General features: G+C 44.6%; 2 protein-coding genes across 16 annotated transcripts in view; both read right to left on the minus strand.

Annotated features, from left to right (window-relative positions):
- Positions 1 to 2,257, minus strand: part of LTBP2 (latent transforming growth factor beta binding protein 2) — a 96,522-nt gene extending 94,265 nt beyond the window's left edge. Inside the window, exon 1 of one of the 3 annotated variants that reach the window (XM_087747307.1) lies at positions 2,126 to 2,257. The gene's annotated coding sequence lies outside the window, so the exon portion shown is untranslated. The remainder of the gene's footprint in view (positions 1 to 2,125) is intronic. The other 2 variants (XM_087747308.1, XM_087747309.1) reach the window with 2 other exon arrangements.
- AREL1 (apoptosis resistant E3 ubiquitin protein ligase 1) overlaps positions 1 to 14,740 on the minus strand; it is a 24,186-nt gene continuing 9,446 nt past the window's right edge. For 10 of the 13 annotated variants that reach the window (XM_087747314.1, XM_087747318.1, XM_087747322.1 and 7 more), the window contains 15 exons: positions 14,159 to 14,328; positions 13,908 to 14,088; positions 12,925 to 13,172; positions 9,665 to 9,742; positions 9,014 to 9,155; positions 8,485 to 8,606; positions 6,772 to 6,847; positions 6,287 to 6,396; positions 5,580 to 5,759; positions 5,290 to 5,415; positions 4,960 to 5,089; positions 4,816 to 4,874; positions 4,536 to 4,625; positions 3,375 to 3,550; positions 1 to 3,190 (listed from right to left, as the gene is read on the minus strand). In XM_087747314.1, coding sequence (XP_087603440.1) covers positions 3,088 to 3,190; positions 3,375 to 3,550; positions 4,536 to 4,625; positions 4,816 to 4,874; positions 4,960 to 5,089; positions 5,290 to 5,415; positions 5,580 to 5,759; positions 6,287 to 6,396; positions 6,772 to 6,847; positions 8,485 to 8,606; positions 9,014 to 9,155; positions 9,665 to 9,742; positions 12,925 to 13,172; positions 13,908 to 14,088; positions 14,159 to 14,328 — 1,991 coding nt within the window. In that variant the 3' untranslated portion in view covers positions 1 to 3,087. Of the gene's footprint in view, positions 3,191 to 3,374; positions 3,551 to 3,893; positions 4,179 to 4,218; positions 4,363 to 4,535; positions 4,626 to 4,815; positions 4,875 to 4,959; positions 5,090 to 5,289; positions 5,416 to 5,579; positions 5,760 to 6,286; positions 6,397 to 6,771; positions 6,848 to 8,484; positions 8,607 to 9,013; positions 9,156 to 9,664; positions 9,743 to 12,924; positions 13,173 to 13,907; positions 14,089 to 14,158; positions 14,329 to 14,740 lie in introns of those variants that run through there. The other 3 variants (XM_087747323.1, XM_087747315.1, XM_087747319.1) reach the window with 3 other exon arrangements.

Below are 14,740 nucleotides of genomic sequence, written 5' to 3' on the forward strand. Positions count from 1 at the left end.
GCGTTTTTAAAATATTTTATTTATTATACAAACTATTTACAAAATCAGCTACTACAACCACAGGCTTCCAAATTTTGGCTGAACCCTGCCAGAAATTCACCAGAGGGAACTAGGATTTGACCTGTATCATCCACAGCTCCTGGTTTCTAAAAACATGCAACATGGCCTGCAGGTACAGGCTGAAGCCAGGCCCTCTGCACCTCAAAGCAGCTTCAGGAAACACGGAACCTGTCTGAGATGATACCAAGATCCTAAAGATTTCTACAGAAGGACCTCTATTAAGTGGGAATAAATAAAGAGTAAAAAGAAAATTAACGAGCCTCTGCCAGAAGTAACATACAGTATAGGTGACCAAAGCACATCCCCATTGCCAGTATTAAGGGCAGCATAAAAAGTGACTGCACTGGGAAAGGGCATAAAGCTAGAGACAAGTTTAGAAACATTGTGATGGATCTCAGAAACATGGGGCCAGCTAGGGGCCTGTGGAAACAATGGGGATGAGTTTAGTTGACTAAGAGCACCCATCACAGTTCTGACTGCACTTGTGTTAAGAAGAGTCCTTGGCATCCACACAGCTGCTGGGAAGCGTGGGGTGCTGGCTGCAATGCAACAAGAAGCATTTAGGAGCTCTTTCCAGCAGAGGAAGACTGCCCAATGTCCAACTACGTCATCCTCAGAATAAAAAAGTCCAGCTCAAGAGAAGAAGGGAGAAGATTCCTGAGGAAGATTTCACTGGCAGAGTTGGCCCATAGCCACAAGGCTGGAAACGTCCTCACCAGGTGAGACTCCAAGACAAGGCTGCAACACGGGAACAGCACCGAGCTATACCTCCCAACGAACAGGAGTTAAGCCAAGCACTGCCACCTCCTCTCGGTCCCTGGAGAAAGCAGTGAAGTAGTGGCACGAATAACACAGGAGCTGTAACTCTACTGACCACGGAAGCCACCTGCGGTGTAAATAAAATGGTACCATACTCTCCACCCAAAGGAGGTCAGGACCTTGCAGAATGGAGCCTGCAATAAAAAAGGGAGAACAGCCGCTACTAAAGTGATCTGTCAGAGTGCAACAGTGGGAACTCTCAAGCTGGCAGCCTCCTAGCACCTCAGTGCCAGTGAGGGAATGAATTCACAAGGCAAAGAAATCCCCCTGAGTAGTCTCAATGCTCAGCTGGCTGCTTTTGGCACCAAAATGGCTTATTTTTTTCTGTACAGAACTATTACACTCAACCCAAGAATGGCTAAGATGCTGCCTTCAAAACATTTTCTAGATGTAGAATGTTTCCCCCAAATTCCCAGTCAATTCAACTAAGCTATACTGGAAAAGCACACACAGTTACTTCAAAATATCCATACTGTGCAGAAGTCTGCCCGGATCGGCTTGAGGACAGCAGAAGAGGATGACGTGACCTTTTATTTAACATGGTGTTCTAAAATTAGCTCAGGGATGCCAGTCTAAGACTCCATTCTGGAAGAAATCCAGCAGTTCCATAATCCAGTGAAAGCTTACATTGCAAGCAGTAGCAATGCAGGTTTCTCACACTTCGACTCCTGCGTGCCTTTGACTCCTGACCTGAACTGTCTAAGGGACTGTTGAGAACTTGAAGATCTTGAATTTTGCTTCACTGAAGAACTCATCAGGATTCCCAGATTCCCCTTTATTTCCCTGGGAAGGGCTGAATGGACCACCAGCAACAATACACCCCAATCATAAGTTTACTTCTCATGCTGGTCTGCCCACTCCTCTTCCCACAAGCCAGACAACGGTGAGTGCAGGTTGTTGAGTGATCATTTGAGTGAAGTTCTAGTTAACGTTTTGTGCTGGAAAGCCAGCAGCACTGAATGGAACAGGAAGAAAGGAGAGCTGAAGAAAAAGTAGGAAGATTGGGAGGACAGAAAGCCAGTTGCTCTCCAGGCACCAGCACCCCTCTGGAAACACTGCCTGAACTGCAGTAGAGAAGGAGAAGCCTCAGGCTGCTGCATGATAGAGGTAGAAGCCAAGACCCTGTGGGATGCTGGGGTGGAGGTACCACGTTCTGCCCAGTACCATCACCCCAACAACAAACGCAAGCCCAGTGCACACTGTAGCTGCTTACTGACCGGTCACTGTTACTACATAACATACGTACCCTGAAGGTGAATGTGGGATAGGCATTGGTGCTCAGCATTAAAGGATCACACTCATGCCCGTACTCTCTCTCCTGAGGAAAGGAAAAGAAGGCAAGGGCATGGGACAGCTTCCTGTGCAACATCAACTGTCAGAAACATTCAATGGAGGAGAATCTCCTCTTCCAGTTCATTTGCAGAGGCTCATTACCAGCCACTGCTGGAGAAGGACGCTTCTGCTGCTGGACCCTGGCGGAGGTAGTACAGGATCACTGTCAGGGCCAGCACTTGTGCTCCGATGAGACTGTTCTCCCCACTGGATTACTCCCTCCAGTGGATACTGCCCATTTTTCTCTGTGGCACAGGCAACAGCAGCATCCAGAGCAAGATGGAGAAGGAGAATCAGAAACCCTTCTGGGTCAGGTGCTGAAAGGATGGACAACCCTATACTCTTCATGAGTCAGAGTTAGATGAGCTATCAGGGACCATCACTGGGGGAGTGGAGCAAAGGGGGAGTTGAGCCAAGACATGGAAAGTTACTAAGGCTTCCCATGAGCCAGGTTTCCAGCAGAGCTCCATGCTGGTCTTCCCTCTTCCTCCCAGAGAGCTACGATAATGGCAGCTCAGCAGATCTCCTGCACCTCACTGTAACTTCTGCTTATGAACTTCATCTTCTCACAGAAGGATGGGTTTACAGTGTGCAGGGAAATCAAGTGCAATATCTCCTTGATGAATGCACCACAGTCCTTTTGCTGTTTCACATTGAACCAAAGGGAGAATGAAGGAAAGGGAAAAGATGAGCTCTTGATGACATATTTGGGATACAGAAAGGCCACATGACATCTTCTGGATGACAAATTCCTTTACATGGAGTCTTTGCTCTGCCTCCATTGCCCATGTGAAGGAAAGGAGAACAAGCACAGGACTGAACCTGGGTCTTGCCATGAAGAGCCAGGAGGCTAAGTGGTCTCCTGGAAAGGGGAAATCACAGCATGCCAAAGCCCTCACAACCCTCACTGATAGCTAGCTGCAGCATCTTGTGCACTTCTTCATAGGAGTCATAAGTAGGGAGGCACAGCTGGTTGAAACTGTAAAACAAAAGAAAAACTCCATTCAGACCAGATCTGAGAGCGGACCAGCCCCATCAGCTGCTTTTAGATGGGTTGACATGAGCATCACACACATTACACGTTGTACACTGCCTCCCCACCACAACTAGCTGGTGTCATTCCCAAAAGCACAATGCAGAAAGTCCTACCCCAGGATACTTGCCAAGTGTGGGCTGTCGGCAAAGTACTGTGAGTTGGAGCCGCAATGATCTGAAAAGATGGACAGAGTGCAGCAAACCCTCCTGGGGGCAGCTGGGAGGAACCAGTTGTGAACTGCAAGAGCCTGGCCAGCTCTTCCTGCGTGAAACTAGAGACCACAGTCCAAAACCACCTCATGACCTGTCAGGAAACAGGAAAGGTAAAGCCAGGTCAGTCAAGCAAATCAAATAAGCATATAAGCAAGTTGAAAGAAGATCAGTCAATTGACCTTGCAAGCAAGTACTCTACTAATAGTCACGATTTTTTTGTTTTACCAGGGTGACACATAGAGGCAAGTAATACATAGGTGCTTCTTATCAGTTAAGAGATGGCCCACGCTACTACCTCCCACCAGTCCTTTCCCTTAAAGCAGAAAGGCTTCTGCTCTCCCCACAGAGATTTTATTTTTAGAAATATCTGCATAGGCAATGAGGTAGGCTTACAATGCAGAAGCTCGTTTGCTTCTTGCACTACGCTCACCTTTTGGTTTTTCACATCCTCTGGTAGTTTTGCAGGAAGGTGGAACCATCCCAGTGTTTACAGCTAGAAGCCTGTACTCCCAATCTCTTCTCATCTTGGGTGTTTTGGCAGCTTCCATTATTTTTCTAAATGAAGCTGCTACCATTCCCATACCCCTCCCACCAAGAAAGGCAGGGAGGGATGGGAACAATTATAGGATACAAATTTAGGCTACTACATCAGTAGTCTTTACCACAGCACTGAATTCCAAACACTCCACGTGGGCTGCAATCATGATCTTCAAGCATCCCTTAGAGATAAGTATATCACCATGAACGTCTTCAGTAGCAATAATTCCCACCAATTCCTCCTGATTCCCTGCTGAACTGTTCTTAATTAGTGCTTTGCTGGATTTTCTTAAAAAGACCACTGCTGATGATTTTTTTCCTGCTGGTAACGGATTAAGCATCATCTCTAGGGTATCTAGGATATCTCTAGGGCAGAAACATTATTTCATAATGTGTGCAGTCCTACCCCTGAATCTTCCAGTTTGTCCTTCTGGAAGCCTAATTTCCAACCAAGAAATCTCTTCCCAGTTTAAGTTCTCTTCTACTGTAGTTGGGATAATTAGTTTCAGCAAGCAGAAGGGAAAAACCCTTTCACTTACCTTCTCACGGAAGTGCCAAGATCCTCCTACCACTACAGCATGTGCCTTGAAGTCACAGACACTGATATCTCCAGTACCGCACATAAGCAACTGAAAGGCAAGAGACCGCAGTCAGAAAGGCAGGAGCTCAGGAAACAAGGCAACAGCTACTGTGTAAATTACAAATGTTTAAAATGCTTAGAGGAGAAACATTTTGGCTTTATTCCAGATCCAGAAAGCGCTTCATTTGTCAGAGAGGAGGGGAAGTAAGGATAGAGATGCTTAGGGAGCCAGCCGTTACCTCAAGCTCATTCTCATCAAAAATAGCCAAGAGGTTCTCGGGAACTAACTCGTTAAGACCTGGAAGAAAAGAGAAGACAAGAGCATCAAACGCTATCCCTGGGACATACAGGCAGAAAGGAGCGGGGAGCAGACAGCATGTTACCTTTCAGGAAGTGATCCACCTCCTCCCTAACCTGATTGGCCAGCCTGTACTGCGCAAGCAGATTTAGATACAAGATTTTGTTTTCATTGGTCACCGGTACTTGAGCCCCTCCTGTCACCAGTTCCACCACCTGAAAACAGAAGAACACTTGACCGTGGGTGTCACCAGCAGCATTCCCCAAACCTGAATTCCCAACCGGAATAAGCCCAAGCAAGGAGCTACTGCCCAGAGTAAGCTCAGTTTTCTGTGGCACATGGCAGAGTTCTCTGCCTCCCCTGCTACAGGCAGAAGGGGTTAAACTGTCCCACCTTCAGGAACTGCCTCGCTCACCTTCTCCAGTTGTCCTGTTTTGCTATACTTCTCTTCAGCAAAGACCAGATCCATCTCACTCACATCATTGTTCAGTATGAAACAAACTTTGGATTTATAGAATTCTGGGTCATCTGTTTCAAAATACTGTGTGAAAGAAAAAGAAGGCAGGGACATGGAGGGAAGGAAAAAAAAAAAAAAAAACCAAAACCACACATAGTTAACCAGGACTCTGGATCTGCTTCTACCACACCAACGTTCAACCTCTCCCCAGACCAATACAGGCTTCAGACAAGGCTAGGAAGCTTTACCTTGTAATGCATACGAAGTCCTATGATCTGAGCCAGGAAGGATCGGGTGAAGCGAGCTCGAACCAGTTGTTTGTAAGCACCTCCCAGAGATGATTCATAAAGACACTTTCCTACCAGGCGGCCTGCAAATTCATACACTTTGAGTCGTAAATATGTGGGACGCCCTGGATTTGGATGCACCTGCGAAGAGGAAACAAAATGAAACATCCAAGTACCAGACAAGAATAGCACAAAGAGAAAGTATGGGACCAGTTCAAGTCACTGCATCTCTCAGGCTGCTCCAGGAGCTTCAGTGTAATATCCTCAAAGCCAAGCAATAGGAATAAAATGCCTGAGCCTGCCTAGGAAGAATACAAAATGTTTTACATGCACAGGCCAGAAGCTGTATAAGAGCAGAAATGGATTCTGAAACATTCAGACCCAACAAAACCTCTAGACACTCTGATGCCACCTCCTCTTGCCCAGAAATCCAGCCTTCCCTGCTGACTAGCCACCCTCTGCTGTTCATCCAGCCAGTTCTTTGACACTTCAATGGGTTAAGATCATTGAGCAAAGCTTTGAGAAAGGCACTGGAAGTGACTGTGCAAGCAAGTTAAAGAATGGGTAAGGTTGCACACCACTTAATAAATTTAACAGCAGCACTATTTAACCAGCAGCATGTCAATGCATGCAGTTCTGCGCATTCAGCATAGGAACTGCAGACTCACCAAGGCCTGGTTGTTATCACTAAAGCGGGTGAAGAGTTGACTGGTGGTATCAAATAACGCCTTACAGATGAGCTCAAACCACTCTCTGCGTGGACCTCCCCAGTCCAGAGCTACAAGATAAAACAAGCTTGGTCATCCATGTGTCATCAATTCAAGAGTTTCATGCATGCTGCTCAGAATTACCTGACATGAGAGCTCATTGCAATGAACAGCTCCATAGCAAAAAAGCAGCAGACAGGGACTCCAGAACTCTAGGTTCTGCTTCCAAACCTAGTCCTAGTATTTTTTATTTGGGCCTCAGGTCCCTACGTAAAGTAGGGATAGAATAGCACCAGCAGGATAATTCACTAACATCTGTGAGAAAGTGAAAGGGCTGGAAAGCCACAAAGGATAGATATACTACAAGAAACCAGAATTTCAGACTAAAGCTACTCCACTGTCATTCCTTTCACTTCCTCCTCAAATATATTCACAGGATAACTCACCTTCTTCATCCTGAAAAATCACTTCAAAGTTTTTGCTCCAGTCAGAAACAGAAAAATTTCGTGTTGCTTTAAAAGACTGCAAAAAAGAAAAAAAAGAAAACAGCAGCAGCCATTACTGCTTAGCACCCCGTAACCAATATGCAATCCTGCACATGTGGATGGGCAATTTAAGCAACACAAAAAACAAGAAATAGTCTAGTACTCTAAAGTATAAAACTGAGAATTAGTAACTCCTAAGGTCTAATTCTTATTTGTCCAAAGCCACAGAAGCCAATCCCTAATACTCTGTTATGAGACATTATCCACATAAATACAGCTCATCTTAAAACCAGCACGAGGTCTTAGCACAGCACAGATGTATCCCTCTCAAGGCTGCAGTACAGTATTGTTTAAAGTATTAAAATGCCTGTGGGAAGGAGCAATTTCTGTAAAGCACTGTCAGCCCACGAGTTAGATTTTAAGAAGGAACATTTCAGAGAGCATTATAAAATAGCTTGAAGGGTTCACTGAGTTCATACTTAAAGCAAGTCACAATACAAAAAAGTAACAAAATATTTTGAGTGTCTAGAACTTCCTGTGTCCAGATTCCGGATTCCAATTAAAGAAAATTAAAAAAAGCTACACAGCAGTCCTCAGTCATACAGGTAGCTTTGGCTTAGCTTATCTTCAAAACAGTTACAGCATCACGCTAGTCACACCTCTGGGCTAAACGCACTGGTCACATTCATTGTGCCTGTCAACCTTGGACACTAAAGCTTTCATATATTATTATTATGGCACTTAATTTATTTTGTCTTACTAGGCTGTAACACCAGTGCTCATGACAGTGCAGGAATTTCCAAAATAGTGGGGAAAAAATAGTCATGGAAATACTGTTTAGAAGTGAAGTCATTTTGTAGAAAGCTATTAACTGAAACATAATCTCATAAACACTGCAAGCTCGTACGTGCAGAAAATAGTCCAAAACACAGATTTACTGACTGTAAATCAAGGGAAATCCCAGCCACTCCTGCTTTCCCCAGAAATGTTCTTTTCCATCTTTATAACATTACTGTTGAGACACACATGTGGAAACAATAAGCTAGGATAACTGCCTGTCCTGCACAGACAGTATTTAGAACGTCAGTTAAGAACTGTATTATATGAATGACTCTTTCTTAAGTTTGATTTCAGAAACTCATCAGCTCAGGTCAGCATCGGTGAAGACTTAACTCAAGGACTCTAAAGAATATTTTATCACCACACTGAACCACCGCTAGAAGTCCGTCAATGCAAGAGTTTCATGCATGCAGCTCAGTAACATCTTACTTGACAGCTTATCTCACTGAATGGCTCTGTACCTTCCAGTGTAAAGCAGGGACAGAATAGCACCAGCAGATTTCCTGCTTTTACAGGCTACGCGTGCATTTACCCTAGACATCTCTCGTGGCTTGATTGACTCTGTGACGAGTTCCTTAAAAATTTATCAGAGCTGAAGTTTTCTAATTACTTAAAAAATCGGTCTGATCTTACTGGCTGTAGAGAAGGAACACAGCATCCCACACAATACCAAACCTGAACACAGAGAAGCTACCTTGAGATTATTTACAGAAGGACTAATAATTTTTAGTGTGGTTGCACTAGCACGTGCCAGGTTGGATTTCTTTAGGCACTGAGCAGAAGAAAAAGGACGGAGGAAGCATTGGGCTTAAGCAAAGTGACCTATACACTCACCGACTCCAGTAGACAGTGACGGCTGACCTTCAGTGTGACCTTCGAATGAGGTCTTTTCATATGCACCTGACGTAGCTCTCGCTGGAAGAAGTTCACTTTGTCCTGGAAGGTCTCCGAGCCTCCTGAGAATAGTGACAGTTTCAGTCAGGCCTGAGCTGTCAACACCTTGAACATCTAGAAGGCATTCCTAAGACTAACTGCACAAGTCAGCTTTACAGCTCAAGGATGAGTTTCTTACAGCAAAGTCTGGAAACAGAACTCTAAAGGCAGTTTGCAGTTAGTCATACTGACATTCAGATACTCACAGGTGCACTTTCAAAGAGCCTGACAGAAAAGCCAAACTGAAAAGGAACAGCTGGCACGATGAAATACATTCATTGGAAGCACCAACAGGAACAGAACGTGAGACTCCAGGAATCAGAGTTCCCATCAGAGGTCATTCAGTGCTGACAACCTTCATTCCCAAGGGAAACTAGCAGACTCAAGTGCTAACTTCCTGACTCCTGTACCCACCTCACCGCCCCTTTACCTATGTTTTTATGCAGAGAGCGAATGAAAGTGGCTGCCAAGATGTTCCTCTCCTTGCAGCTGAGCTCCACAGGAGGTTGGATCCCATCATCCACCACCAGTGTCAGTAATTTGTGCACAGGGTCAGGACCAAGGTATGAAAACTAGCAGCAAAAAGATGCAAGAAAGGGTAAACCCATCATGCAGAAGGCACAGCACGTTCAGTAGACAGAGCAACACCACTTGCGCTCTAAGACTTTCTTTGCTCACCCATGCAGATGCAGTTAACAGAACACTGTTTCAAGCATCTGCACTCCAGTTAGGAGGCTGCTTCAAACCTCACACCCTAGCCTAGGGGCTTCAGCAGGCACAGTCATAGCATTTTAGCAAGGTTATGAGGAAAATAAACAAGAGAAACGCAAAAGAAACCAAGATTTTTGCCTAGGATTGGGACAAAAGGCAGGAAGGAGTGATACAACTGGCTCCTATTCAGAAATATTAGCAGAATTTAGGCAGTGAGAGGGAATTCCAGGGTCTGAATTTTATACAACAAAATGTTGCTCTATGGGTGGCAGCCTTTCTCTCCAAAAGCAAAAACCAGACTGTCATTCACAAGGACCACAAGCTAATAACATGGAGGTGCAGTGAGACAGCCACATGCAGAGAGGCTCACCTTTGTGCCAGGACATACTCTAAAGGTGAAAAGGCGCCATGGAATGATCTTCAGGTAGAATTCTTTCACTGAGAATTGCTGAGTAACCACAAGGAAAAGAAAACGTTAAAGGTCACACATCTGTTAAGCGTTGTCCCTGAAACACGAGGCACAAGACAGATCCATAAGGCCAGACCTCCCTCCAACCCCAGGCATAGGTTTCTGCAACATTTGGTGACATCTTCCTCTGGCACAATACATAAAAAAAAACTTTAAAGCTGTACAGAATTGCAAGCAGCTTGTCAGTAAGACTTTACTGCCTGCATTTAGGACGTATGTGGGATACCAGCGTGACACAGATTTTATAGCAGTAAGCCATTGTGTTCAGTAGAACATCACCAGTCTAATTGGAAAGCAATGTTAAGCACACTTGAAAGGCATAAATTCAGGATGACATTGTAATGCCTTGACAAAAAGGTTCTGGAAAAAGTCACACTGCCTAACAGAACTATTGCTACTACTCCCTAATATTCACAACTGTTTCAAACAACTTTTAAAAAGCACTTGCAATGCTAAATCCAGGAGATTTGCAGACATTTCTTCTCAGTGTATTTCTGCCAGAACAAATAACTAACAACTGTGGAACTGCTGCCTTCTGGAGAGCAAGCTAAGATGAAATTTTAGCATCTTTAGACAAAACACAAAACCATTTCCTGCACAACCCTGTTCTAGCTGTAATGACTGGAAAAAATGATGAGCAGCTTTTCTCCAGAAACAAAGCAAATATGAACAGCAACCCCTTAAAGAAATAACAGCATAATAACAGCTATCTACTGTACAGGACAGATGTTCTAGGTGTATATATAGAGATATCCAGGGATACAATTATGCAAGCATCAGAATCGCATTGATAACTTTGGCACGTAAAGGGAGCCTGCAACAGTACCCGCTTCTGGTGATGTCCTTTACCAGGTAATGCAATAGAAAAGAGTACAGAAGTTGAGAACGATACCCCAAGGATGAAAGGATGCTGAGCTCATGAAGACCCAGCATTCATTCCCAAAGTCAGTTCCTAGAGCCGCATGCAGCAGAGATTTAGAAATCTCTAGCAACACCCTCCATCCTACAACTGTTTCACAGCCCTCTTTCTCTCTTTGTCAGGAAAGCAATTCCTGGATTAGTCTTTCATTTTGATATTTATCACTGCATTTTTCAGAATGCGTTCAGATCGATAGATTAATCATAGAATCATCGAATACCAGGTTGGAAGGGACCTCAAGGATCATCTGGTCCAACCTTTCTTCGCAAAAGCAGAGTCTAGACAAGATGGCCCAGCATCCTGTCCAGTCAAATCTTAAAAGTGTCCAATGTTGGGGAATCCTCCACTTCCCTGGGGAGATTATTCCAATGGCTGATTGTTCTCATGGTGAAAAATTTTTCTCCTGTGTCCAGGCAGAATCTCCCCAGGCATAACTTGTACCCATTACCCCTCCTCTTTTCCATGTGACTCCTTGTAAAAAGGGAGTCTGTCTTCTTTGTAGCCACCCTTTAAACACTGGAACATGGTAATAAGGTCTCCCCTAAGCCTTTTCTCAAGGCTGAACAAACCCAGCTCTCTCAGCCTTTCCTCATATAGCAGGCTTCCCAGTTCTTTGATCATCTTTGTGGTCCTTCTCTGGACCCTCTCCAGCCTGTCCACACCTTTTTTGTATAGTGGGGGCCAAAACTGAACACAGTATTCCAGGTGTGGCCTGACAAGCACTGAGTGGGATAATGACTTTATCTCTGCTGGTGATGCAACCCATCATCCTGTTGGCTTTCTTTCCCACAGCAGCACACTGTTCACTCATATTGAGCTTGTTGTCCACCAGGACCTCCAGGTCCCTTTCCACAGAGCTGCTCCTCAGCTAGGTAGATCCCAGCCTGTGCTGCACCCCTGGATTATGTTTTCCCAGGTGCAAGACCTTACACTTGTCCTTGCTGAACTTCATAAGGTTCTTGTTAGCCCACTCTTCCAGCCTATCCACATCTTCCTACAGGGTGGCTCTCCCTTCTGAAGCGCCCAGTTCCCCACTGTTTGGTGTCATCAGCAAACTTCCATCAGGGTACACTTGATCCCATCATCCAAATCACTTATGAAGATGTTAACAAGCGTTGGGCCCAATATCGATCCCTGGGGGACCCCGCTTGTGACAGGCTGTCAGTTGGAAAAGGAGCTATCTACCACCACCCTCTGGGTGCAGCCTGTCAGCCAGTTCCCCACCCACCCCACGGACCACTTGTCTAGAAATCACATCGAAAGCCTTGGAGAATTCCAGGTAGACGATGTCCACCGCTCGCCCCACATCAACCGAGCAGGTTACTTTGTCATAGAAGGCAATCAGGTCTGTCAAGCACAATTTGCCATTGGTGAATCCGTGTTGGCTTTTCCCAATCACGTGCTTCATTTGACTTGTGATAGCCCCCAGGAGGATTTGTTTCATAACTTTCCCAGGGACTGAAATAAGACTGATGGGCCTATAATTTCCTGGATCCTCCTTGAAGCCCTTCTTGTAGATGGGGGTGACATTAGCCTTCTTCCAGTCTTCTGGGATGTCCCCCGATCTTCACAACTTCTCAAAGATTATGGAGAGCAGCCTCACAGCGATGTCAACCAGCTCTCTTAACACCCTTGGGTGGACATTGTCCAAGTGAATTTAAATTTATTAGTAGATTTAGTGGAATTTTCTTTTTAATTTCACTGAATGCAATAATAAGGGGTAGTAGTTTCTGTTAACGTATTCTTACTATAAGAGAATCCTAAGTTTCTCTTGACTTGTTTGAATCCTGCTTCTTCTACGTATACATTTACCCTTTGTCCTCTGACCATTTTTCTTCCTTTTCCCCGAAACATTCAAGAAACAGGACAAAGACATAAAATTTGAGAAGTGTCTTCCTCTAAGTTCCGATCTACAGGTGTCGGAAACTGAGAAGGGGAATTGCAGGTCTGACCTCACCAGAGCAAAGGAAAAGCAAACAGAATATCTATTGAACGATCAGTGAGAAAATTCCCAGTAGGCTTTGGATCAGACCTAGAAAGGCACATGGAGTCCTAAAACTTCAAGGAGCATTTGAACTTTATTCTCAGTCATGAGGTCCACATTTCCTGTCTAGCCTTAGGCAAACCTTTAACCAAATCTGAGGCACCTAAATCTGGAGCTAAGATATAGGGCACAAGGAAGCTCTTCAGTTGCGGTGCACTTTAAACATGCACTCAAGAGTGGTAACTTTGTGATATCTACCTTAGGTGACACATAGCAGTACACTTTTTTAGGTTTCTTCACTTTCTCAGGGGTTTGGCTGTCAGAAGGAGAATCTTCATCTTCATCCTCAGCTGCAGTAGAAGGACGGCGCTGGGAGGAGCTCACGTGCGTTGGTGGAAGTTGCCACTGAGTGTTGGTATAACTAGGAGCATCATAAAGGTAGGCTTCAAAGTAAATACTGACACCTGAGGTGGACACATTGCGTTCTACAATGTTCTTTTCATTCTCTGAGGGAAACAGATATAAAAGAGTTGTGTAAATCTTAACGGAGACCAGAATCAAAAAGTAAAGAATCCACAGACCACCACCAAATTAGTTACTATGATTTTAAAGAAAAGGCTACACATCCAAAGGAGAACCTGGTCAAGTGAAACTCTGATAAAGAGAACCCAGGAATGGGATGAAAAGACTTCAAGACAGCAGTTTGTCTGTCCTGGCTTCAGACAGTGACTTGTTCAAGAAAAAAAGGAAAAAGGCATACAGAACCTCTGTCTTAGAGCACCAGCCTGAAGGCATAGCCACGTGACAGCCACATTGCAGACTGGCTCACTCCTGAAGAAACCAGGAATTATAAAATTGTAAAAAAGCACACAGGTTACATGCAGCGTTCTTCATCCATATAGCTTAACATACAATACACGACTGGCTCACTTATGGTATGGCTCAGATGCCAAGTACTAGCAAGCAATAAAAATTGCCTAATTTCAGAGGTAAATCTCCTGAGATACATGAAAAAATGCACATACTTTTATCTGCTGATGGAACAGAATATCAGCCTTCAGAGATCTCCCTTATCAGCAGCAAATTAATTTACCTTAGCATTTTTAAATGAATAGGCATGCCTTGAGCAATTCATCATGGCTAGCCTGCAGGGAAGCCACATTTAGCTCTGCTACACGAGTGTGCAAAGAATCTTGTAATAGGACACCTGGGGAATGAACACTGAGTAGCTCTTGACTCACCACTTAGAACAATGATGTCAAAATCACCATTGCTTATGGGCTGGTTCTGGTAGGAGATGCAGGCATGGAAACACCCCCTACAGTGCAAGGTGAGTCGGAAGAACACTTCGCAAGTCTGCCGATTGGACACCACAGACTTCTCAAACACAACGTCAGAGCTCTCTTCTTCTTGAGGACCCAGCTAAACAGAAAACAAATTAATAAAGGGGGCTCACCTGAAGTCAAGCAGCAAGGGATGGGGTTGCACTCACCTCATGGATGGAGAGGCTGTAATTGTGCTCATCTATCAGGGACACAGAATTGCTGGTGGGATTGTCATACTCATCTCTGGGAACTATCTGCAGAGTGTGCTGCTGTCCACAGGTCAGCACCAGAGTGGAGAAATGGCAGACAATTTTGGTTTTGGAGGGAACCACCATCCCTGAAGCAGACAACAACAGTTTAGAGTCAAACAAATTCCAAGGTGAAGCTACAAAGAGTAAAGGAAAAGCAATGAGGGGCACAATACCCTTGAAAATGGATCAAATCTAAACACATTCTATGCCTCTACATTAAAAAAAAAAAAAGACCTCTGAAACACATGGTGTGGTGCATAGGGTTTGCCTTGGGTCAGAAACTTAATACTGATAATGCAAACCCAGTTACTGGCCCTCTAAAGAATGCTCTTTCCTCCCTTCTAACCTTCAAGAACTTGCTCCCACTGCAGATACAAAGTACAAGTTGGCTGACATCCAAGGAAACCTGCAAATTCAGCTTGCCAAAGACACTTTAGCCTGGACGGTATCCAATTTAAATCTGAGCTTCCTCTTTCTGAAGGGGCATCTTAGCAAGCT

Source organism: Nipponia nippon, unplaced genomic scaffold (assembly GCF_047370975.1).
Source record: "Nipponia nippon isolate SJK-2023a ecotype South Korea unplaced genomic scaffold, ASM4737097v1 scaffold_11, whole genome shotgun sequence".
NCBI lineage: Eukaryota > Metazoa > Chordata > Aves > Pelecaniformes > Threskiornithidae > Nipponia > Nipponia nippon.